Source organism: Echiichthys vipera (genome assembly GCF_963691815.1).
Source record: "Echiichthys vipera genome assembly, chromosome: 10".
NCBI classification, from domain to species: domain Eukaryota; kingdom Metazoa; phylum Chordata; class Actinopteri; order Perciformes; family Trachinidae; genus Echiichthys; species Echiichthys vipera.
The window spans coordinates 13331646-13357984 of record NC_139835.1 but is presented as its reverse complement, the minus strand read 5'-3'; the positions used below and the strand labels follow the sequence as shown (position 1 = coordinate 13357984).

Sequence of the window (26339 nt, the reverse complement as noted above, 5' to 3'; positions counted from 1 at the left end):
ATACCATTCCTTGGATAAATATCATGGGTTGGGTAGCTACTGTGGTACAACTTTACCCCCACTTAAGGTGCATTAAGCACAAACGCAGATACAGACAAGGCAAGTTAATTTGTATAGCGCAATTCAACAAGGTAATTCAAAGTGCTTTACATAAAACATTAAAAGCACTGGGAAAAATAACACATAAAACATATACATTTAAAACACATAAAAGGTCATTTTTAAAACATAAAAGATGGTTACAGTTACAGAAGTTAGAGTTTAGTTCACTGAAAAGCAGCAGAAATAGAAAAGTCTTCAGTCTTGATTTAAAAGAACTCAGAGTTGCAGCAGACCTGCAGTTTTCTGGAAGTTTGTTCCAGATTTGTGGAGCATAAAAACTGAACGCTCCCTCTCCACGTTTAGTCCTGACTCTGGGGACACAGAGCAGACCTGTCCCATGTTTAGTCCTGACTCTGGGGACACAGAGCAGACCTGTCCCATGTTTAGTCCTGACTCTGGGGACACAGAGCAGACCTGTCCCATGTTTAGTCCTGACTCTGGGGACACAGAGCAGACCTGTCCCATGTTTAGTCCTGACTCTGGGGACACAGAGCAGACCTGTCCCATGTCTAGTCCTGACTCTGGGCACACAGAGCAGACCTGTCCCAGACGATCTGAGAGGTCTGGATGGTTCGTAGCTGAGGACAGACAGGAAGCCAGTGTAAAAATCTGAGGACTGGAGTGATATGATGGACTTTTTTGGTCTTAGTGAGGACTGGAGCAGCAGGTTCTGAATCAACTGCAGCGGGAAATCACATATTTTATGACACTTAATAATACACATGTATGTATCTTGTAAAAGGGGTGGTAGTAGCTCAGTCCATAGGTGACTTGGCTGGGAACCGTAGGGTCGCTGGTTCAAGTCCCTGTGTGGACCATGTATGGAGCGTGGACTGGTGGCTGGAGAGGTGCCAGTTCATCTCCTGGGCACTCCCGAGGTGCTGTTGAGCAAGGCACCTAAACCCCAACTGCTCGGGGCGCTGGTCACTGGCAGCCCCCTCACTCTAACATCTCTCCTTAATTGCATGTATATAGGTCCTGTGTGTGTATTTCGGGCCTGTGTGTCACATGTATAATAATAAGAGTGAAAAAATTCAATTTCCCCATGCGGGATAAATAAAGTAATTCTTCTTCTTCTTCTTCCAAAAGGCATTCTAACTACTTGATGAAGGTAAAATGCATTGCTTAATAACTGTTTAAACATTGTAACTGTTACTGGATTTTAATCTTTGCATTTTACCGTCAATAAATATCCATGTATTCTTGCAAAATATAAGCACATAAGGTTTCAATTCAATTCAATTTTATTTCTAGTGTCAAATCATAACAAAAGTTATCTCAGGGCACTTTACAGAGTAGGTAAAGACCACACTCTATGACTTATAGAGTTTGAATATTGTTGTATAGAATAATTATATTAGCAGGGTTGCAGACAATTTGAATCTTGGTCTAATAATGCAAAGAGTAAGTGGTCCAGACAGATGGCCAAACATACATACATAAACATGCGTCACCGTGCGTCAGACTGAATACTCGGTTTTCATTGGTCAACGAGCCTGATTCAAGCGAGAGCTGGACCCACGTGACCCTCTGCCATTTGACGGTGACGAGACTGCGCAATGGGGAGTTAACGTTAAGGAGTGACAAGCCTGTGAATGTTCTCATTCTCACATACGTTAATGTCAGATTTTGTATTTTGTGACTTCCCGGGTATTCTATGAACCACAGTCGGACGTTAAAGAGTGGTTTGTGTTTGTGAGACATGCGGCGGAGTAAGGTCGAGGTGGACCGTTACGTCTCCTCAGTGCAGAGTTCCTCTCCTTCACTCAAAGAGGTGAGTTGAGCCGCCGGTGGCTAACGTTAGCACGCTGCTAACATCATGTCAGACCAGCATGTGTCTGCCTGCCGGTGTGAGGGAACAACCAGGTCCAAGTGAGCATTAGTTGTTGTAATTAAGATGACGTGTAATCAGTTAGTTGACGCTATGTGTTCGGTGTAACCTCTAATAACTAGTAACACGAACGCCAGAGCTAACCGGCGAGATGACGCCTCCCCTTTATACTCACAAATTGCGCGGCATGGAGTTGTTACAGCAGCGCTAGTCAGTTAGCTGTGCTAGTTAGCCATCACTCGGCTGCACAAGTAGTTAACTGCTTGTACTTGACTGCGTTAACTACGTGCGCAGCTAGAACCTAGTTAGAGCAACATGGTTTCATTTCCCCCGTTTTAACGTAATGCGTGTTAACTCGCCTGTTGAAGCTGCATCTCTAACTAAACACTGTCTGAATCCTTTTAGTCCGACACTGGGGAAATGTACAGTGTTATAGCAACTAAAGAGTACAGTGCAAATAATGAAAGCATCAATATCGGATGCAAAATATAATAGCAGTAATATAATAATCAGTTAAAAAAAGGTAAAGTGAAAGTAAAACACAGTGGTAAATAATTAGACTGGCTGAGTAGAAAGTAGAACAACAATGACCTCAGATATGTAGTTTAGGTTGTTTGACATTGTGAGAATCAGTGTATTGAATCAGACTAAACTACGTGAATGACAGAGCAATAGTCCACAAATGACAGTATTTCCATTGTGGTCCTTGATGTAAAGATAGCAAAGATGGAAACGTTCAGGCAACTGTGTGATATCATACTATGAACATCACAGTTACCTATAGTGTCATCAATAAAACCACATCAAAGTCAAACATCACAACAGCACAAGTCGGCAACAGCAGCTCTAGTATGGTGAGTAAGGAAGACCAGCAGTAAATCATAAGTGGAGATACATAACCATGCTGGCTGATGTTATGTCCCCTTCTACCATATCAGAACTGAGAGGTCATTTGCATCCAGGATGTTATCTCCACTGAAGTAACTTTTAACTCTTAATGCCGTTATTCTTGCGCCTGCTAAGTAACATTACAAGCAAGAAAAATGTGACTAAAATTGCTTGTTTGTTCACTGATATTCATATGTTATGTTTTCTTTTCACAGAAGCCAGTCAAAGGGTTTTTATTCGCTAAATTGTACTTCGAAGCAAAGGAATATGAACTTGCGAAAAGGTAAGCACACACGTTTCATCCTTTTGTTGACCCAATGTGTTAACTGCTTCTCGAAGAGATCCTCCTTTATAATGACGGTTAATCTTCTCTCTTCATAGACATGTATCAGAGTATCTCAAAGTCCAGGAGAGGGATCCGAAAGCACACAAATTCCTTGGACAGCTCTACGAGAGAGAGGGAGACGTCAACAAGGCAGTAGGATGTTACAAGGTATGATCTTCCTGAAAGAGTGCATGGTGGATCAAAGATCTGCATTGATGTTATTAATTGCAGGGCTAATGGTTCATATTCCTCCTGTCTACATGTGAAACTTATAATAATTTTCAGATGGCCTGACTAATCTGTTATTGTGTGTGTGTATGTGTCCGTGGATGAATTAGAGGCAGTCGGATTAAAAAGTGCTGTTTCATGAACTGCCTCATGTACAGTTCATGTGCCATCTATTTATTTAATAGTAATTAAGGTCTAGACTTAATTACATTTTCCCTACAATTAAGTCAACTACATTTATTAACGCTACTATACAGTGGAATCTGTCAGTGGCAGTGTGGAACAATAAATGATGAAATAATCGTCATTAAATTGATTCATTAAGTTACTCCAATTCACATGGGATTGTTTCAAAACGAGGATCAATCTGACTGAGTGTTTAACGAGCCACATGGTTAACGATGCTCCTTAACAAAAATTCTACCAGATGGTTCGTAATAGTCGGCTCATTCCCCATCCTATTAGCCATACATTTAATGACTTGACATGGATGTAGCCAACCCTAAAGCCTGGATATAAATCAGTAGCTGACATTACAGCTCATTTGGCTGCCAACATCCGACTCTCCTTACATTCTTTTTCCTAATCTTTCAGTTTCTTTTTTCCCCCAATTCTCCCAATTAGGACTGTCAGCATCGTTACAGCTCATAGAAAGCGCACAGGGCTGAATAAATTAAATGACAGCAATGCACTAATATGAAGAGGTCTATTTGTTTGACCGGTATTTTGGCCTGGTGTTAATACCTGTGTTGGGAGGGTAAATAACACACATTGTTCTGAATGTAAATAGTTGAATTTTCTTTAAAAGCCAATGCAAATTTACAAACAATCTACAAACGGTGTATGCTATCTTCCATAGCAATACCACAAGGGTTTAGATTTTTTTATTTTCTTCCTTCTTTGGTGTCAGTAATGAGAGATGTGAAAGTTGCAAACACGCATTTAATTTGAGAGGCAGTTAATGAGCATTTGTTTGCCTGTTGTTTTGTTTTCTCAAATGTTGGTTCATTTAGCTCACTCTGACGAGGCATCTTTATTTATACAGCGCATTTATACCAAGGCAACTCAATTTAAAAAGAGCATAAAGGACAGAAGCAAAAAATAATTAAAAAAAATAGATATTATTAAGGCTGTTAAAAAGAGCTCAGCTATAAACACGTGAAAGAAAACCTGGATTTAAAAAGTGCTCAAAGTTGCGGCTGATTTCAGATCTGCTGGTAGTTTGTTCCACTTGTGTGCAGCATCACAGCTAAACGCTGCTTCACCATAGTTTGAACTCTGTGCTCCACTTTTTGACCTGAGTCAGTAGATCTCAGAGCTCTACTGGGTTTACACTCTACTAACAAGTCTTTCATATATTCTGGACTAAAAACCATTCAGTGATTTGTAAACCAGTAGCAGAACTTTAAAATCTGTTCTGTAGCTGACTGGGAGCCAGTGTAAGGTGTTGGGGTGATGTGATCTGATCTCTTTGTTCTGGTTCAAACTTGAGCTGCAGCGTTTGATACTTTTTTTTTTTGAGATGAAAGCATGAATCAGCTTCTCCTGATGAGTTTGGGACATAGAACCCTTAATCCTGGATATGTTCTTAAGTTGATAAAAGGCTGATTTGGTGACTGATTTGATATGGCTGTTGAAAGTCAGCTCTGAGTCTTATCAGCACGCCAATGTTTCAGACTTGGTCTTTAGTTTTTAAAGACAGTGACTCAATGTGTTTACTGACCGCAACCCTCTTCTCTTTATTACCAAAAACAATGATCTCTACGTACAAAACTAAAGGTCAGTGTCCCAAAAACAGTGATAAGCTTTAAGAGAATATCAAATCCAGAAGACAAACAATAACAAAAAGGAGCATTATGAAAATAATTGTTAAATTAGTTGTACTGTGCAGTTTCAACCCAGTCAGGTCTCAAGTCAATTTTATGTAGCCCAAAATGACAAACTTTCTTCAGACGGCTCTTTAGTCTACACATCTTAAGTAACCCTCCTGCCTTAAGTCGTTTTCTGATATGAACTCACGATGATGTCCAAAGAACCAGGTGCAGCCATTGTCTGGAGTTTCCCTTTCATAAATGTAGCGCACAACAGGAGATGGTATGTCAGTGTCAGATGCGTTCTCGCTTACAGAAATACTGTTTGTATCTTTCTGGTTTTGCGGCAGCTGCATGATATGTCGAATCATACTTATATGAAACGTCAGCAACTCTCTCGCAATTAATTCTCTGCACAATGAGCTGCTCTATTTACACATGGGCTCAATCGGACATTATACAGATTTTGTACTTGAGAGCTGACAGGTAAAAGAGTGAACAGTATCCAATCGAACATTGGACATTTGCGTTCTCTCATACAGCTCCTTTGGGTAATGAGACTCTGAATTGACCATGTTTATTCAATAGCCTCATTAGACTTCCCTGTGGTATATTAGAAGTAGCCATCCTACTGGTCGTTGTTTTTGGGAGATTATTGCACTCAGGTTTTTGTAAAGAAAACTCACACTAGTGTGTTTTTATGTGTATGCAGCGGTCAGTAGATTTGAACCCAGCTCAGAGGGACCTGGTGCTGAAGGTGGCTGAGTTACTGGTCAGTAAGCAGGAATGCGACGGCAGAGCAGAGTTTTGGGTGGAGAAAGCTGCCAAGATGCTGCCAGGAAACCCTGCAGTCTTCAACCTGAAGGTGAGGCTCTTTTCCTTCTGAATCTCCAGTAAGACCTCCATTATTCACTGCACCAGTATACTATTGAAGTCATCTTGTACCACACTTTTAACTCAAAGTAGCCTACCATGTTCCTCACTCGTCGTAAAAGATTTTCCTTTCCTGTCGCTCATGTGTCGATATAACCCAGAGAGGAGGTGAATACTAACTAAATGAGGAAAGAATGCAACACTGACTGTCTTTGCTTCATCTGTGCCGCTCTATGCAGGAGCGTCTGTTGAGTCGTCAGGGTCAGCCGGGTTGGAACAGGTTGTTCGACCTCCTCCAGGCTGAGCTGGCAGCAAGGCCAGCTGACGCTTATGTGAACGTGAAGCTGGTTCAGCTGTTCTGTCAGGACGGACGGCTGGACGAAGCTGTTAAGCATTGCCTGGCTGCTGAAAAAAGGAGCCTGCTGAGCCACAGCCTGGACTGGTACACAGTGGTGGTGCGCACACTGCAGGTGAGCACGAAAGGGCTTTAGTGTGCACCGTATTTGACAATTCTGCATTTTCAAAAGCTCCTGTGGTGTTCTGTTGTATTTCATGTCTTTAAATCTAACCTGTTAAACTTAAAAAAAATGTATGGCCTTTGTTGCAGGAGTATGTAGCTCAGCCCAGCGTCTCTAGTAATGAGAAAATGTGTCGGCGTCTCCAGAGAGAGCTGCTTTTGGCCCACTGCAGCCTGCTGAGAATCACACTGTCTGAGAGTGGCATGCAGCCTAGCCTTGATGCACTCACAGGGTATGTCATGTCATTTTAGTGGCTTGTCATCTTATAGACAATGTAGCTGTATCCTGTATCCAGATATCCATAAAATCAAACATAACCCTTAAGTCCACTATTCTCTTTTATGCATTGAACTTTTTTATTAAATGAATATGGTGAACATTCAGGCTTGTTAGTGTCCCCATACATTATGGGTGTAAACAAACCTTAAACAGCATAATAAAACATTAATATTTTTGATTTAGTTGTTGTCTAATGTCTAATTAGTTTGAGTCTCTGTTCTGAATTTTGTGCAATGATGATTTACTTTACTTTGATTTACATCTTGGTCACAGAAGGTATTTTAAAGGAACAATACAATTGAATACAAATTAGGAAGGCTAAATTGGTGCAGCCGATTTTTGCAAAGCATGATACAACATAGTTAGGATTGTTATATGTTGTTCCCCCCCTTACATCTGTTTCCATTTATTCCACCAAAGCATTGACACAACTGCAAGAAACTGCTTCATATTAATTAAACTGTGTTTGTCTGTGTAGTTTTGACCAAGCTATGCAAACGGTGAGCAGCATTGCTGGCCGCCACACAGACGAACTTTGTGAGGTGTTTGTGGAGATGAGAGGTCACCTTTACCTGCATGCTGCCACACTGTTGTTGAAGCTGGCCCAGGATCACCAACAGACCTGGAGGGCCATCATTGACCTGGCCACACTCTGCTACCTGCTGGCATACCAGGTATGGACACACCAACCAGCCAATGGCCTGTCAGGAATGAGGCTAGCCTATTACCAGAGTCTTAGACAAATTAGCTTTGTTGGTTAATGCTGATTCTCTTTAAGATGGTAAATGTTATAAATGTGGTTATTTAGTGTTTTCCTTTTTATTTATTGTTTATATATATATATATATATATATATATATATATATATATATATATATTTAAAAGAAGATAATGTGATAGAGTTCCTTACCTTGTTTGTTTTTGTTTATTTAAAGACAAGGAACAGCTTGACTTAACTTAACTCTTCTCCAAAAACAGGTGTTGGAAAAGTGGGGATCCTATAAATTATAATTGTAATTTTATTGATTTGTCAAGTCCTTCACTCTTTTTATGCATATGAACATACTCTATCAAGGTTGTGACCTGAAGATAGATAATACAAGCTGAACTTAAAAATTCTTGACTGCTACCTTGAAGGAGAAGTTATCCACTCTTTGTTCCTTAATTTTAATATAGAATTTCCTTTGAAGACTTTATTTTGGAGCCAAGGCCAGACACTTTTGAATACAGTTTGCTTTGCTTGTCCTCCCATCAGGTCCCACGACCAAAGGCTAAAGTGACCAAAAGAGATCAGTCCACCCCGCAGCTTCTGGAGCTGCTGGCCAACGACCGACAGAGTCAGGCCGGTCATATGTTGCTAAATCTGAGCACTGATTCATCTACCTTGATCAGAGAGGTTTGTGCATTTGTTCTGATTCAGTTTAGTTAAAGGTTATAGCATTTTTAAGCTGGAAAGAAAACTCCATCTGTGAAGGGCAATGTAATCAATTGATTGAATTAATTTTAGTTTGCATGTGTAAAATATGACTTGTGTAACTGAGATTTGATGCTACAGGTTCATACAAATCTGCCATAACCATGACAGATGTACTATTGTCTTTACAGTCTAACAATGATGTTATTTCTGCAGCATATCAATAAATGATGTGTCATTCACATGTTTAGAAATGGTCATAATTGTGTGTTTTCACTGCGTAGGTGGTGGAGGCGTTTGGGAACCCTAGTGGTCAGGACTCTCTGTTTGAACTCCTGTTTGGACCACAGGCCTCCACTGGATCTTCCTTTATTGCCAATGATGACATTCGTTCCATTACCACAATGGCTCCAGAGATCTCTCAACTCGCCAAATGGGATTCTGGTACAAAACCAATAATCTTGCACTACAGTAGCCTGAAGTTCCTTTTAGCTTTGGTTTGTTTGTTTTGTGTTTTGGTCTACACCAGGGCTGCCCAATCCTGCTCCTGGAGGGCCACTCTCCTGTATGTTTTAGGTTTCTCCCTGCTCTAACACACTTGAGTCTAAAGATTTTCGGACCTGTGACAAGCTTCAGCTGCTTGATAACGAGCACATCATTAGATTCAGGTGTGTTAGAGCAGAGAGAAACCTAAAACGTGCAGGACAGTGGCCCTCCAGGAGCAGGGTTGGGCAGCCTTGGTCAACACAATCTAATATCTTGGACAGATCTACTAGAAATGCAGCACAGTACTGTTTACTCTGGCAAGCTGATGATATTTGTAAACAACACGATGGTCCTTAACACGAAAAGATTTTCTCTGCATTTAAGGAACTGCTTTGACATTTGAAGTGCCCCTCCACTGTAATAACTTTGCCTCCTCTGCAGGCTCCATCCTGCTGCATGCTGGTGACTTGCAACATCTAAGCTGGTTAGGGCTACAGTGGACCCTTCTGGGCCAAAGACCAGCGCTGCGGGACTGGCTACAGCAGCTCTTTCCCAGGCTTACACTGGAAACCTCCAAACTTGACACCAACGCACCAGAGTCCATCTCCCTGCTCGATCTGGAGGTAGGTTGAACCATGCAGGCTGGTCTGGTGGGACCGTATTAAACAAGATAAGGCTCTGCAGGAGAAGCATACAGATAGTTTTTCACTCCTCTCCCATATTAGTGTTACAAAATGTATAAAGGAAGATAAAGTGATGCGTTTGAATGTGTTAAATTAATATTACACTACTATGTATAATTTACAGTATATTTTGTAGACAGAATTTGTCAGCCTCATTAATCCGGATTAAGCAAGAATATTAAATCTTTCAAAAACTCTGCATTTTTGGTAATGACCAAAGATCCTCTTGTGTACTTGTATGATAGATTCACTTTTGCTTGGTGCCTGGACATGCTGTTTGTAGATATATTTAGACCTCTGAATTTGCTTAACTATTTGCATTCTTTGGCGCTCTTGTGTGTTCATGGGTGTGAACTTGATGTTTTATAGTAAGGACAATTTGTTTTTCTTCTCAGTTTCTGTATGATGTACTGTATGTATTACTGCATTTTGTCGTGACATTTCTTGCGAATGCTTACGAATACCTGTCTAAAATCTATACATGAATACAATTGTTTAAAATGCCCCTGAAAATTTATTTGATAGGACATCATTACATGTGTGAATGACTGTACTGAGTAAGCAACTTTGGTATTCAGCTCTTGTACTGCTTCTGCAGCTTTTCTACCAAACTCTAAAACTGTGTCTCTTGTCTGGTTCACTCCATCCAGGTGTTTTTATATGGTGTGGTGTTCTGTAGCCACTGTCAGCTCCAGGAGACAGCCAAGATCAGCAGCGGAGTGAACCAGCAGCAACAACAACAGCTCTATGAGCCTCGCTGCCTCCCTCTTGCCCTCCTTCGCCTCTTAACCACTGACAGACAGAGGGAGTGGTGGGACGCCACCTACAGCCTCATTCACCAACGAGCAGCGTTAGTACAACTTACAGCATATTTAACAACACCTAAACTGATAAAATGTTTATGTCAACCCGTTTAGTTTGCATCTTACATAATAAGCTTGGTTACCTGCTTGCTTGTTTAAAACACCATATAGCGTTGCTCTAGTTGCTCTTGTTATTGATGGATACACATAGTTTTGCCTCAGTTTTCTCTCAAGAAGATACTCTTATCGATATGCCAGTAACTTTCAACAGTTTGAAATCATAGAAATCAAGAATGAAATCTTCTACAGTTTCCAAACTTGTTGACAAAAGGATTAAACCAACATTTGAATACTTTGCATCAATGTTAAGGCACAAACATGATGTTGTCACAAGAGCAGTTGACAACCCACAAATCTGCCTGCTTCACTTACACTTTGTCCTCACTTCATGACAAACAAAAGACTAAAACAGACCACTTTCTCATTTCAGTGTACAAATATTATGTGTCCTAGTAGTCAGTGTTTTTGATGTGTCTCCTTGTAGTCCTGGAACGTCAGCCAAACTGCGGATGATTGTGCAGCATGGACTGAGCACACTGAGGGCCGGAGAGAAACATGGGCTCCAACCAGCTCTGGCCATCCACTGGGCACAGTGTCTAAGCCAGACGGTACGCACACGCGCACACACACAGTTTCCATAAAGTCAGCAGGTTTCCAGCCACACCAAGTCTGTGTTTTCAAACTTTCAATCTAGGCCTTAAGTAGTGTTGCTTCACTAGCAGATGGAGTTGTACCTGCTAACTAAACCAATAATAAAAGCATCTAGTTAAAGTACACAAATTCTTGCTTTGCCTTTTATGCCCTTTCAGAGCCACTGCATAATGCTTTGATGATCCTTGAGTATTTAGTAATGTGCAACCAGATGAAAGCACAATACGGTAGAACTGTCCCAGTGTAAAGGCAATGTACAAAGAGGTGTAGAGATGGACCCTGTATGTGCTGCATGGACACCAATATAAATCTATCAATATGATTATCTGATTATCTTTGTTTCAAACATTGCTAAGATAGTCAGTTGTTAAGGAGTCCAGATCAGTTGTGCATACTTAGACATGCAGCACGGCCAGAAAATTAGCACTCCGATAACACAGCACATGCCAAGTAACTACACAGACACACATGCCTTTCCACCTGCTCCTTTCTGTCACTTACCCTCCAACTGTTAAATGTAGTCAAGATAAAGATGTCCAAGCAGCCACATGTGCTGGTTCTGACTGTTTCCATTTTTTTCATGGTAGGATTTGTAACAGCTGAAGAAGCCACTTGTGTCATAAATGCATGACATGTTTGTCTTATCTTGTACCTTCTCTACTTGATGCTCAGCAACCTTTTATGTTTAATAACCCAGGGTGATGGAGTGAACTCGTACTACGACCAGAAGGAGTACATTGGCCGCAGTGTCCACTACTGGAAAGTTGTACTTCCACTGTTGGAAAAGATCAAAAACAGACGCAGTATACCAGAACCACTTCACCCCCTCTTCATACACTTCCCCTCCAAAGATATCCAGGTTTATACCGTTGTCATTTTTTTCTTTTATTATCTGACTTTTTGCCGTTCTCAAATCTTGAGGCAGAGTAGTCTTGATGTTGTTGATGCTTTTAGTTCTGCCTGCAAATAAACATCATCATTTCAACAACCTATTTTTATGATTGTATGTATTTATGCTTTTATGAATATGAATGAGGTACATATCTATGATGTATCTTACAGTGTTGTAACACATTGTGGTGTATCACTTTTATTAGTTTATAATTTATAGGTATGCTTGTTGTTTGACGGGTCATTAGTTTACATTTCTCCATCAGTGAGTGTTTCTTTAGATAGATCTTAGGTAGAGTGTGGCAGATCTCAGTGTTTAGGTAATTCCCACCACAGCAAATATATGCACTTATGATACTAGTAGATGTTTACAATGAATAATTTGCCAAATGACAGTTTCTAGTTGTACCAGGCTAGCTTACAAATTGTATGCCTGTGCTCCTTTTCAGATTTCTTCTGTGAAGAGCTATGATGAGGAAGCCAAGATAGCATATGCAGTTCTCCTTGACATTGAAGGCAAAACAGAGGAGGCCATCGCTACCTTGGAAACCATCAATAACATTTCGTCCATCTGGCATTTGGCACAGGTAAGTCCTCAACTTCTGCATGTGTCTATGTTCAGTCATTGGTTTTTAAAGATGCATTTTAATTATAGATTCAAGAACTAATTTGCTCTCATTCATGGCAGCTAGTGTGGTCCAATGGACAAACTTTTGTCATAGGTCTTGGGAGCGTATCATTTGAGTAATATAAGACAAAAGTCGGTGCAAATTCAAAGGTGTTCATTGTCCGTATCACAAAAGGCATAATCTCTTTAAACAGATTCGGCATATTAATGTAGAACCTTGTCCAACAGGACAAGGTTTAGGTATCAGAAGTGATCTGGTTTCTGTTTGTAGTAGAATGTAGACCATGTTTGAGTATGCTGTGGCTGCAGGCAGATAAAACAATCAGTGAGCTGAGCATAAGAGGCGAAACGTCATCTATAGTCTGACGAAGATTTAGCTTTTCATTGGCTTTTTCTTTTTCTTTATCTGCATTCATGTGCAAATATCTGTTTATTAAGACGCCCTCTCTCAACTCCAGTCTTGTGTCTCAAGTTGCTAATCAAACCGTAAACAATGACTGCCGCTCAGAAGAGGAAGTCTCGGCCCGTGTATTCGATGTCTACACCGAAAAGCCCCAAATATTAGCTGTTGCTAATAAATTGTCATCAGACAGGTAGTTGATGGATTCTGTAATTGCAAAAGGCATTCAACCACCTCTGCTCTGTCTGACAGTAAGGCGTTTGTTTTTTCAACTCTTTATAATAATAATAATAAAATGCTGGGTTTCCTTTGGCAGATCTACCAGCGGCTATCAGAGGAGGCCAGCAACGGGGTCGAGGAGACCCAAGACAGGTGCATCACTTTTCTGAGAAAGTTAAGGACCTACCTGTCCAAGATCTACAGTGCTAATGCAGATGACATTGAGAGGGTAAGTCCCATTTGCTTTCACTTGTTAATGTGAACAACTCTGCAGCTGTGTAACCATGTATTCCACTTGTGTCTCAGCTGCCTGTCTCCATGGAGGAAGTTGTGGACCTCCTGAATGATGTGAACCAGCAGCTGGGCGAGAGTGGGGAGGCTATGGATGAAGAGGAAGAGAAGGAGGAGGAGCTGCGAAGAGGACCAGCCCACTCCAGCCCTGCTCATCCTACAGAAACCTCTGCCACCATATCCCACATAAAGTTTTCCACTCCCTCTCCTAACAAAAGCATCATCTCTCCTTCCAAAAGACACCTGGTAGGTTCCGGTTATTGGTTCTCATACAGAAGACCATCAGAGATTCTTTATGTCATCTATATCTTTAGTGTTTCCTTGTATTAATCGCAGATATTGATGAACAACGTAAATGAGTGACTTTTCAATTATTTATTCCCCCTGTCCTTCAGATTTCTCCGAAGACACCACCTCATTGGGTGGAGGACCAGAAAAGTCTCCTCCAGATGCTGTGTCAGCAAGTTGAAGCCCTCAAGGTCAGGATAAGAGATAAAACATATTTTAATATTTTTTTATTCCACACATTTTTTATGCAGACTTAGAAAACATAACTAGTGAGTGACTGTAGTGTAGTGTAAAAGTTTAAAAGGGAAATGGAAAGCAGTAGAGTGACGATTGTGGTATCACTATGATTTTGTACTGATGGACAGGGCCACTGTGGCAGGCAAGTATTTTTTTTAAAAATGTTTTGTCTGCCACGATGGACAGGGCCACTGTGGCAGGCAAGTTTTTTTTTTTTAAATGTTTTGTCTGCCACTCAGAAATGTTATCTGCCATTTTAAAATCCATGCACTAAATTGAGGAATAACATTTAGCTGTTTAGATGGGGAACAAATATATAATTCAATGTTCAAAATATTCACACAAAAAATTAAATGCATGGCAAATTCACAGGGAAGGGTACTTTTTACAGTTTGAGTTCCTCAATTTATGACGTGCACCTGAATGCACCAAGGAAGGAATGATTTTATTTTCTTTCAAACAAAAGGTTAATATAGAGGATGCGTTTGAGTTTAACATTCTTTCCCAGAGATGTCACATTGACACATTGATTCACTTGGTTAATTAAGCTCCTTGATTTGCAGAATGAGGTTCATGATCTGAGACACAACTCTTCAGGCAATGCAGGCTCCCCTCATCACAAGATGTATGGGGAGAGCTATGGGGCTGAGGGCCTGCAGGAGACCTTTACCCCAGTCCAGTCCTACCATGGGGCCCCCCTAACAGGTCAGCACACCACATCGAACCTAAATATATCCAGATGTATAATTCCATTATTGGCCTACAAATATTGCACAGAAGTTTGTAAATAGTTTGTAAATGTAACAATCTTTAAATGTTTCCATCTTTTTTTAAGTTGCCACCACAGCCCCTTCTGTGTACTACAACCAGTCTCCAGCTTATAACTCTCAGTATCTCCTGCGCACAGCCACAAATGTAACCCCCACTAAGGTAATTATAACTGCATAACACTGCTTCACAGTAATAAACTTCCAAGTATATTTGAATGACGTTTGGTTTTATTTGATCTCTTTACACAGGGCCCAATGTATAGTATGAACCGTATGCCACCTCAGCAACATATGTATTCCTACCAGCAGCCCACTCATACTCCGCCATTGCAAACAGCTCCAGCCTGCATTTACCCTCCTCAAGAACAGGTCTTTGGTGCCCCCCTTCGATTTGAATCACCAGCCACAAGCCTTCTTTCCCCATATAGTGAAGAATATTATGGTCAGAGTGTAACCCCACAAACAACTAACCCACCCCTGCCTGAACCTGGCTACTTCACCAAGCCATCAGTGGTCCCTGTTCAGCCACCAAAGAGCATTGAGGGGAAGCCTATGGACTTTGGGAAGCTCTCCTTCAGCCAGCAGGCTCCTGCGGAAGTCCCCAAAGTGCCTAGTTTTGGAGCAGGGGCAGTTGCCCAGTCAACGCCTTCAGCTGCTTTTAAATTTAACTCCAACTTTAAATCCAATGATGGAGATTTCACTTTCCCGGCCTCTCAGGCCAAACACAGTGAAAGTCTGCTTGGTCTTCTTACATCAGACATCCCCACTAAAACAGACCCAGAGAAGTCTCTAGCCCAGGAGCAGCCACCCAGCCAAGGCATCTTCACCTTTGGCAATAAAGGTGTTGCTGGCTTCTCCTTTGTTGATTCTGCACAGAGCACAGGCACTGGAAGTCTTTTTGGAAAGGCAGAACAGCCATTTAACTTTGGAGAGGTTACCAACCCTGTGTATGGGGTTGCCACATCTGCAGCTGAAGAGGAAAGGGCAGCAGAGAGCGACAATGACAGCACCCACGTTGAGGAGGATGAAGATGGTCCTCACTTCGAACCCATTGTACCCCTTCCTGATAAAGTAGATGTAAGAACAGGTGAGGAGGAAGAGGAGGAAATATTTTGCAACAGGGCAAAGCTGTATCGATTCGACACAGACTCAAAAGAGTGGAAGGAGCGGGGCATTGGCAATGTTAAAATCCTAAATCACAGCGCTAAAGGGAAGGTGCGCCTCTTAATGAGAAGAGAACAGGTCCTCAAGATCTGTGCAAACCACTACATTAATGCTGACATGCTACTAAAACCGAATGCTGGCTCTGACAAATCCTGGGTCTGGAATGCCATTGATTATGCAGATGAAGAGCCTAAGACCGAACAGCTGGCCATCCGCTTCAAAACAGCAGATGAGGCATCGCTTTTCAAAGCTAAGTTTGAGGAAGCCCAGAAAATTGTGCTCAAATCAATAGAAAAGCCTGATCATAAGGAGAAGAAAGGGGAAAGCTTAAAAGGTTCTGGATCACTGGCAGCCCAGTTTGCACTCAAAGATGGGGAATGGGAGTGCACTGTGTGCTGTGTAAGAAATAAACCCATGGATATGCGGTGTGCTGCCTGTCAAAGTGCCAATCCCAGTTCTTCATCCAAGCCAGACATTCAGACCGCTGGTGAAACCAAAGCCAGTCCCTTTACTTTCACATTTGGGACTGATTCATCAAAACCAAGTAGTTCTGGCTCTACATTTGCTGGATTTGGTGCTTTTGGAGCATCTATACCCTCCTCATTTACATTTGGCACCAGCACCTCAAAACCTGCTGACACAGTAACCAGTGCATTTGGTTCTGGCTTTGGGGCTCAGTTTGGCAAGAAACCAGGGCAGTGGGACTGTGATATATGCGAAGTAAGAAATGAGGCCTCTGCAGTCACGTGTGTTTCTTGTAAAGCATCTAAAGCCTTACCTAAAAAACCTGTTACGGTACAAACAGCACCAGCTGCTGAGGCATCCTCTATATCTGCTGTTGACTCTGGGTTTGGTGCACAGTTTAGCAAGAAGCCTGGGCAGTGGGACTGTGATGTATGTGAAGTAAGAAATGAAGCCACTGCTGACAATTGTGTCGCCTGTCAAACCGCTAACCCTGCTGCTAAATCAACAGCAGGGGCTCCAGTAGCATCAAATCTGCCAGCAGTGTCAGGATTTGGGGCTGATTTAGTGAAAAGGGACGGCCAATGGGACTGCAATGCCTGCCTGGTCAGAAATGATGCATCAGCTGCTGAATGCGTTTCCTGCGACTCCCCACGTACCACTTCCTCTTTAGCAGCCATGTTTGCCATTAAGGATGGGGAATGGGATTGTGACTGTTGTCTGGTGAGAAATGATGCCTCTGCAAATAAGTGTGTATCCTGTCAGACACCAAATCCCAATGCTAAAAGCACAACCAGCACTGCGCCCTCTGCCTCCACCTTCAGCTTTACATTTGGAAACAAGAGTTCATCAAGCCAGCCTGCTGGGACTGGATTCACAATACCTTTTGAAACGGGCAACACTTTTCAGTTTGGTCAAAACAAAGAGCAAAGTTCAGCTGCGTCTTTTAAGTTTGAAGCTCCTCAGTCTGGACCTATTGCAACAACTCCTTCGGGCTTCTCTTTCTCAATGCCCACTCAAGCTGGTGGCTTTAAGTTTGGCATTCCGGACTCTGTGCAAGAAACTCCCTCAACTGAGAATCAAATCCCTGCATCAGGGTCAGCCTCCAGTTTTCTGAAAAGCATTGCAGACAAACACAAAGAGAAAGAAAATGTATCTACACCCTCAGTGGGCCAAACAGAACAAGATCAAAATCCATTAATTTCAGGAAAAACCAATACCTTCAGCTTTGCAGATTTGGCGGACTCATCTGGAGGAGACTTCAAGTTTGGCCAGAATGATCCTGATTTCAAAGGTTTTTCTCGAGCTGGGGAGCAGGTGTTCTCAACCCCCACCAAGACGGTCGCCACAAATGATCTGGAAGATGACGACATGTATAGAACAGAGGAAAATGACGATATCCAATTTGAACCAGTGGTCCAGATGCCCGATAGGGTGGACCTGGTGACAGGAGAGGAAGATGAACAGGTTCTTTATTCTCAGCGTGTCAAACTGTTCAGATTTGACTTGGACTGCAGTCAATGGAAAGAACGTGGTGTGGGAATCCTTAAATTCCTGAAAAACACCTCTAATGGCAGATTAAGGGTGCTAATGAGAAGAGAGCAAGTTTTGAAGGTGTGCGCCAACCACTGGATCACCACCACCATGAATCTCAAACCCCTGGCAGGCTCAGACAAAGCATGGATTTGGTTGGCCAATGACTTCTCTGATGGAGATGCTAAACTTGAACAGTTGGCTGCTAAGTTTAAAAGCCCAGAGCTTGCTGTGGAGTTTAAGGCGAAGTTTGAAGAGTGTCAAAGACTTCTATTGGATATCCCTCTACAAACCCCCCACAAGCTTGTTGACACGGGCAGAACAGCACGTCTCATTCAGAAAGCAGAAGAAATGAAGTCTGGTTTGAAAGATCTGAAATCATTTTTGACCGACGAGAAAACAAAGATCAATGATGACAGCAAGGGAGACGTTACAACATCCAGCAATGTTTCAAACCTTGTGATAAAGCCTCACGGTGAAACCACCGGCCCCACATTGGAGTGGGATAACTACGACCTAAGAGAAGAGGCATTAGATGATACTGCTGACTCATCAGTCTATGCCTCTCCCATCGCCAGCAGCCCCCTGAGAAAGAACCTTTTCCGCTTTGGAGAATCGACCGGTGGATTCAGTTTCAGCTTCCAGCCTGGCATCAGCCCCTCCAAGTCTCCTACTAAGCTTAACCAGAGCAGAGCCTCAGTGGGTACCGATGACGAACAGGATGTAACCCAGGATGAGGAGAGGGATGGCCAGTACTTTGAACCTGTGGTCCCCCTGCCTGATTTGGTGGATATTTCTACAGGAGAGGAAAATGAACAGGTGGTCTTCAGTCACAGGGCCAAACTGTATCGCTACGATAAGGAGCTGGGTCAGTGGAAGGAGAGGGGTATCGGAGACCTCAAGGTTTTGCAGAATTATGACACGAAACGAGTGAGGTTGATAATGAGAAGAGACCAAGTACTTAAGATCTGTGCCAATCACAGGATCACGGCAGCCATGAAGCTGGAACCTATGAAGGGTGCAGAGAAGGCCTGGGTCTGGAGTGCCTTGGACTTCTCTGAAGTAGGAGATGGTACAATTGAGCAGTTGGCTGTTAGATTCAAGCTGCAGGACACTGCAAACTCATTCAAACAGGTATTTGAAGAGGCCAAAGTGGCCCAAGAAAGAGAGGAACTGATGACTCAAGTGACACCCAGGGTGGCCACACCTCAAGACAGTGGACCTGCAGCATCTGCACAGACTGCTATACCTGTGTGCGGGAAGGCAGCCATCGCTGTTCTGGAAGAGACAACGAAGGAACGTACAGAGCTTTCCCCCGACAGTATGCCCTGTGCAGCTGGATCTCCAGGTCCAGTCAACCCCTCAAAGACAGTGGTGTCACCCCCTAAGTTTGTCTTTGGCACTCATAGCCTCCAGAAGTTCTTTGGCTTTGGCTCTCCTAAATTTCACTCTGAGACTGAGGAATCTGCATCAAGTTTGAAAGCCAAGGATTCTGGACACCCTGCCAAGGCTTCACCTGCAGTACCTGCATTCAAAATCCCAGAGAGAGGTAAGAAACCATATCTTAATGTATGTGCAATTTTTGTACGATTTTGGTTTTGAATGGGTATCACAACTGTTCTTGTTCATTTGAGTTTTACTCCATTGTCTTGTTTCATTTGCATCTCATTGCTCCATCATCTTCTAAGTTGACCAAACCAAGACCCTTCCCAAAAGTTTTCTAGGACAAAAAATGTTTTAAAATCCCTGATTTGCTGTTCCCTCCCCATGTAGCCACTTCATATACATTGTTTGATATTCTCTACCTTTTTAATAAAAGTGTATACAGTAAATGATCTACATACATTCATGAACACATGTTGCATACCCTCAGAGCTTGAACACAGTCCACCAGCACACATGCATATACACATATTTAATTAGAACACTTTTGGCCGTGTGTTATGATTATGATACCAGCCTCACAATTAGTTTCTCTTCGCCCAACAACCCATCATCCTTTAGGGCTGGATTTTAGGCTTTTCAAAGATAACCCAATGGCTTTTTGGACCAGCACATCAACCACCCAATTTGAACCCCCAGGTACTCTAATCACTGCAGTGTGTGTTAACACTTCTCAGCTGTCACCTGGCTGGCCCTTATCACTAGACAGAATTAACCCGGATGCACGGAGTGGAAAAAAAACTAAAAGCTAAAAAAGCTAATGTGTTGCATGTCCAGTGTGTGGAGGTGCATTTGTTTTGTAAAAAGAATTTTAGTAATTATAAAAAATACTCAAATAGCTCCAAGTCAAATGTGTCTTACATCAGGGTCATGGTGGAAATAGTGTAGAATTAAGTTAAATAATTCATAAATGTCAAATCAAAATGTGAGTTTAAAACTGACTGATTTCAAAACATAATACAGATTTTAATTTAGAGTTCCTCTGAGCCCTTTTTTTGTAGCTGGGTGTTTTTTCACTATTATAATTTATCATCTTTTCGTGTAATTATGCCATGATGAAATTTTCATTTTGATATTGTGGTGCATAGTTCCCATGTCTAAATGAATAGAAGTTTATATTTTAACCAGAACTGTTGGTTTGAGCTCTTATACAGATTTCTTACTAAAAATGCTCACTGTAGTGTTGATTTTGTCTACAGTATTTCTTCCACCTACTAAAGAGCAAATGTCAAGTTAGTTAGACTTTCCCTCCTTAGTCTGGAATTTAGATTGAAGGACAACCAGAAGATCTCATAGTGTGCTCGAGGTCACAGGGGCATAAGAGGTTAAATGCCACAATCACTGATGTGAGGATGCTAAAATTGGAATGTGGGTTTTGAAAGTGTAAGAGTAACTTTTGGTTAGGGTTAATGACCAGTTAGAATTTCATGAATCACTAGAGAGAAGTTTTGTAAAGCAAAAGGAGACACATCAGTATAAGTAGATGTCTTTTTGAAAGGTGAGCTGAGAAGATTCCTCGGAGAGCGTTCCCTCAGAGACGAATGCTCTGTGCAAACGTCACGCACCATTTTTAGTGCAGGATGTGTAGCAACAGCATGGAATGCAATTCCCTGTCTAGTCTGGCTTCTGCCAGTGACGCGCACCTCAGCAAAGGCTAATTAGAGTGAAAGCTCAGGTATTCCTGTTATTTAATGCTTCAGTGCCTTGTGTCCTACAGTAAGTCTGTCAAATAAAATGAAAAACACTGAGACGTGCATACAGAAATGTTTTTAATACAGTTTGTCTCACACGTTTGTAAATCAAACGCATGCTATTCATTTTTGCCGTGCATGACTTTTTTTGTGTGGAACTAACTCATGTTATCAAGGGAATAAAGCGGATTCATTTCTCTTTTCTTCTCAGCAGTTCCTCCCCAGACTGACTATGTATTGTTCTACCTGTATCTGTCTGTCATAGGGTCACCTCAGGCAGAAGGAGGCAGTGCAGGGACAGATGAGGACACAGAGGTGGAGGTTGTGTATGTCAGGGAACCCACCGCTGAACAGGCAGCTCTAGCCAGGAAACTCCTGCTGCCTGTCACCTTCTTCTGCTACCAGAATGAACCAGGATACACCAGTGACGATCAAACTGACGGTAAGGCTAAAAGATGAGAAACAAGAGTATAACACAGGGTGTTGTAAGTAAGTGCACATTGCTTGCTGCTGGCATGATTACTGTATGTACATTTCACATAACCATCCTGAAATTTGAATATGTAATAAATGAGTCCAAATTAAGAAGAGACTTAATTTAAACACTTTTTTTGAAGTGAGAGAAAGCAACAAAATGTCAGGATAATTTTTCTCCTATTACATTAGCATTATACGTTTGTTGCTGTTGCCTCTCACCATGACAACGTGTTCATGTCGGTAAAGTTGGCAATCATGGTGCTGAAAATCTGAATACTTCAATGAGAGAAACACACACACTGTTTTACAACTGTTTTAGATTCTTGCTCACTGATATTGTCCAGGGTCTTTAGGAGAAATGTGGTAACTGAGATTAATATCTTTGATTGCAAAGGAAACGCGTTTTTAAGGGGAATGTTTTGAATTTTCAGACGAGGACTTTGAGTCAGCAGTAAAAGCCTTGAACGGAAAGCTCTACCTTGATCCTCCAGAGACAAACGCTGCAGCATGCGGCTACGGTATGTATGCCATATCCTGTCACACACTATTTTATCCAATTACTCGCCTTAAATGTTTGTCATTTGTCAAGTACCATGTTGGGCTGATTCATTTCACAGACATTTTCAGGGCAGTGATAGATGTATGCTGTCTTAGTCAAAAGTAGTGCTCACCATGCCCGCCAGTCATTTTCTAGCCCTAAACTTATATGTACTGTGTTCAGAGCCAGACTGCCAGGTGGTGTGGGAGAAGAAGCCGACACCAGAAGAGGAGGAGAAAGCCAAAAGCCTCCAGCTTCCACCCACCTTCTTCTGCGGCCTGAGCACCACAGACAGCGACCCGGACCACGACGACAAGCCTGAAGACTTTGAGACAGAAGTTCGCAAGGCACATCAAGACCTGGTAACGAACTCAACACTTAGCATGGGCGCTGAGTTCTTACTAAGATAATAATGTGAATCAAATACGCATCTAAATACGAAAGATTACACAGTGTACGCACATGGTCAGCTGCCAACTCTGATTAAAAGAGACAACTGTTTCTACTCCCATCAATGTGATGGCCACATCATGCATTTAGAAATGCAGGCAGGTCTTCTTAGCTTCATCCATTCCCAGTGATGGACAGTAAGCAATTATGCATGGTTTCAGTATTGCTGTAGTTGAATGCCTTAATTGTTTCAGGGTACCCAGTTAAATCAAGCCGAAAAGGCCTCCAGCAGCCCTGCTGTAGCCCCAGAAGAACCAACGTCATCCAGCACCACCGAAGCACCCGGCACCACCAAAGCACCAGGCACCACCGAGGCACCAGGCACCACCGAGGCACCAGGCACCACCGAGGCACCGGGCACCACCGAGGCACCGGGCACCACCGAGGCACCGGGCACCACCGAAGCACCGGGCACCACCGAGGCACCGGGCACCACGTCTGCACCGGAAGAGCAGACCTCTGACCAGCCAGCAGAGACTCCGAGTGAAGCTCTTAGCAGCAGCTCTCCCATTGACCTGTCAACTAAGAAGAGCCCAGAACCAGAGTCCAACACTGGGACTGCAGCTCCAGCTTTTACTGCTACAACAGCTAGTCAAGGTATTGATGGACCACTTGCTTTTCATTACTACAGATTTAAGATCTAGGTATTGATCTGTTCCGTCGGTGGAAAAACAACAACAAAAAACATGAAAGGCCCTATTTAGAGGCACCGTTCAGTTTGTCTGTTTTGGGCTAATAGCAACATGACCGTGCAGCATGGCGACCTCTGTGGCAAAGGGACCCACTCCCCATGTAGAGATGAAGGGCTCATTCTAACCTAATGGAAGCATAACAATAGCAATTCTGCTGACAGATTCCTCTAAATCGTACACAGTACTCCTGTGAGGAAGATTTTTTTTTAATGCATCTATTATTGGATGGATTATTAAGGATATGTACTATGTACTTAAGGAAAGTACAACAATGTAAAAAAGACATGTTTAAGTAGAAGATCCGAGTACTTCTTTCCCTACTGTCATCTTCAAATCAGATTTATTGCAGACTATTGCCTCAGACCACTTTATACATTGTTCATGTTGTTGTATCCAACACGCTGTCAGCTGGAGTCTCTGCATTCAATAGTGAGAGGAATGAATTTAAAAAAAATTACATGCATTCAATATTTCTAATATTTCTTTGTCTCTCCACAGAATCCTCCAATTTTGGCTTCAACTCGTTCGGAGGCTTCTCTTTTGCCGATTTGGCCCAAAACACAGACGCATATGCATTTGGATCTCAAGGTTGGCTTCAATATTGAAATTGTCTCAAGGTGGTCTTTTTGACCACTGACTGCCTTAGCATGTCGTTATCAATACATCACAACAAAATTCTATTTCTTCACATATTAATTGCTTCTCTTTTACTCTTGTATGAAGACTCCAACTTCTCATGGGCAAATGCTGGAGCTTCCGTATTCGGGGCCACAGCGAGCTCAGCGTCAAAAAACAATGGCGGCGAGGAGGGCAGTGATGACGAGGACGCTTCTAATAATGTGGACATTCACTTTGAGCCAATAGTTTCACTACCAGAGGTACCTTAAAATGCTGAAACATTTTTTTAGGCATTAAATTGAAGTTTAGTGAATGAGGTACAAGACTACACCTTATTTTTTTGTGTCACTCAGGTGGAGACAAAGTCAGGAGAGGAGGATGAGGAAATCCTCTTCAAGGAACGCGCCAAGCTCTACCGATGGGACCGCGACCTCAGCCAGTGGAAGGAGCGTGGCATTGGTGACCTCAAGATCCTCTACCACCCAACCAAACGTTTCTACCGAATCCTGATGAGAAGAGAGCAGGTGCTGAGGGTTTGTGCCAACCACACGATCACACAGGCGATGGAACTCAAACCCATGAACGCCTCCGCTAACGCTTTGATCTGGACTGCCACCGACTACTCAGGTACACAAATGTCGTGTTGATGCAAAGTCATTGACGTTTATTGATGCTTTTTAACTGCTGATCGTCTTTTGTGTTTGTTCCTCCAGACGGCGACGGCGCAGTGGAGCAGCTTGCGGCCAAGTTCAAAACCCCTGAAATAGCCGAGTCCTTCAAGAAGACCTTCTGCGAGTGTCAGTACCGAACAGGCCAAACTGAAGGCGATGCCTCGTCTGTCGCCTCACCACAGATGTCCAGAGTTCAGGAGCACTCCAGAGAAACTAACCCCCTGGTGTTCCTGGAAGTAGCAGGCGACGGCCAACCACTGGGCACTATCACCGTCGAGCTGTTCTCCCACATTGTCCCCAAGACAGCGGAGAACTTCAGGGCTCTCTGCACCGGCGAGAAAGGCTTCGGCCTTCAGGGCTCCATCTTCCACAGAGTCATACCTGCCTTCATGTGTCAGGTGAGGAGATTATCACGATTAGATGACTACAGTTTCAGGCTGTGAAACCATGCCCCTTTTTTCACAAAACTTGGTGAAAGAGTGTAGAAGAACCCTTCCAATTTGAGACCGTAATTAGTAATAAAGTCTGTTGTGGGTCGCTTCTGCTATACGTACATAAGCGTTCAGCTCCAGGGCTGTCACTTTCTCAGAAATCCAAGTTGGAACAAAGTCCTCACACTTATTTTGTTCAAATGAATTCAAAGCCACATAGCCCTCCTCACATAAGTCCTTAGATGGTTTGGTGTCATGATCATTTGCTCAGTTTGGCTCACTAGTTTCTTTATTTTGCATTAGTAGATAGTCCTTATTATAGGCCGATGGGACATACAGTGGTTAGCAGATCTCAATGTAACATCACTAACAAGTCCCCTGTTGGTCTTTCAGGGTGGGGACATCACCAACAGTGATGGCACAGGAGGAAAGTCCATCTACGGCAGCAAGTTTGAGGATGAGAACTTTGACGTTCGGCACACAGGCCCAGGCATTCTCTCAATGGCCAACCGTGGGCGCGACACCAATAACTCCCAGTTCTTCATCACCCTGAAGAAAGCCGAACACCTGGACTTCAAACACGTGGCTTTCGGCTGGGTCCGGGGGGGCATGGATGTGGTGCAACAGATGGGAGAGCTGGGCACAAAGGGAGGCCTGCCCACAAAGAAGCTCGTCATCACAGACTGTGGACAGCTGTAGCTTTTTAAATGTTAACATCAAGATTTCTAGCTCAGTTTAGGCTATAAAAATGAGGGTATATAAAAAAAGACTTTAGATAATGATGTGTTCCCTGTGCAGTGCGTACCCTCCTGCTAAAACTGAATCCATATTCACCAGGCATCTGAGAATTAAACTCTGATCACAGCACTACTGATCATCATAGAAACTTGCCTCGAGCAGCCTGGAATTGATCCTATAACATAATCACAAATGGGAAACGTGGTGTACACTAGTATGTGGGAGGAGGCATTTGGAGCAAACCTAGTATATTTTTGCTCTGTTGCACTTGCATCTTTATTATCATCTGTCTATAAACTCATTTGTTTATTTTGTGTGTATAATTGTACATGGACTACTTTCTTAATGTTTTTTTTGTTCCTTCGTCTTGCATGTGCTCAATTTGAATATGCTGTATCATAAGCTGGTATCCCCCCCCCCCCTCTCTCTTTTTTTTTTTTTAACAGTAATTAAAAGGTGATGTTATTTGAATGCACCTATTGGTTTGTAACTGCCTACTCTCCAAATCCCCCCAGTGATTTGTCTTTTCCCAGTGTGCAGAGAACTTGACTTCACACTGACCTACATAAACGTTTACAAAGGAGATCCAATATGGTTTGAGATAATCACAAAGTTGAAATGGTGCTAGTTGTACCAAAATAATATGCTGTTGAAGGAGAAATAAAGTTGCTTTACAAGTAATGGATGGCTGTTTATAATGTCTTTATAGTAATTCAGTGTTTCCCAAAGCCCGAGATGACATCCCCAACTTGGAG

General features: G+C 42.5%; 1 protein-coding gene across 2 annotated transcripts; it reads left to right on the top strand.

Annotated features, from left to right (window-relative positions):
* The first annotated feature begins 1787 nt into the window (after nucleotides 1-1787).
* Nucleotides 1788-26145, top strand: ranbp2 (RAN binding protein 2). 2 transcript variants are annotated; one of them, XM_083921836.1, is made up of 29 exons: nucleotides 1788-1876; nucleotides 3037-3104; nucleotides 3203-3314; nucleotides 5898-6050; nucleotides 6298-6528; nucleotides 6666-6808; nucleotides 7334-7529; nucleotides 8111-8251; nucleotides 8554-8713; nucleotides 9197-9378; nucleotides 10089-10288; nucleotides 10786-10909; nucleotides 11650-11811; nucleotides 12293-12430; nucleotides 13188-13319; nucleotides 13397-13627; nucleotides 13777-13860; nucleotides 14470-14611; nucleotides 14742-14836; nucleotides 14926-19384; nucleotides 21235-21411; nucleotides 21878-21964; nucleotides 22168-22346; nucleotides 22629-23031; nucleotides 23625-23714; nucleotides 23850-24004; nucleotides 24098-24371; nucleotides 24458-24813; nucleotides 25240-26145. In XM_083921836.1, the coding sequence occupies exons 1-29, from the start codon at nucleotides 1805-1807 to the stop codon at nucleotides 25543-25545; spliced, it is 9252 nt and encodes a 3083-aa protein (XP_083777962.1). In that variant the 5' UTR covers nucleotides 1788-1804; the 3' UTR covers nucleotides 25546-26145. The 2 variants fall into 2 exon arrangements, with proteins under 2 accessions (XP_083777962.1, XP_083777963.1); XM_083921837.1 differs by lacking the exons at nucleotides 1788-1876; nucleotides 3037-3104; nucleotides 3203-3314; ... (7 more) ...; nucleotides 10089-10288; nucleotides 10786-10909 and adding an exon at nucleotides 11493-11535.
* Nucleotides 26146-26339: the final 194 nt, after the last annotated feature.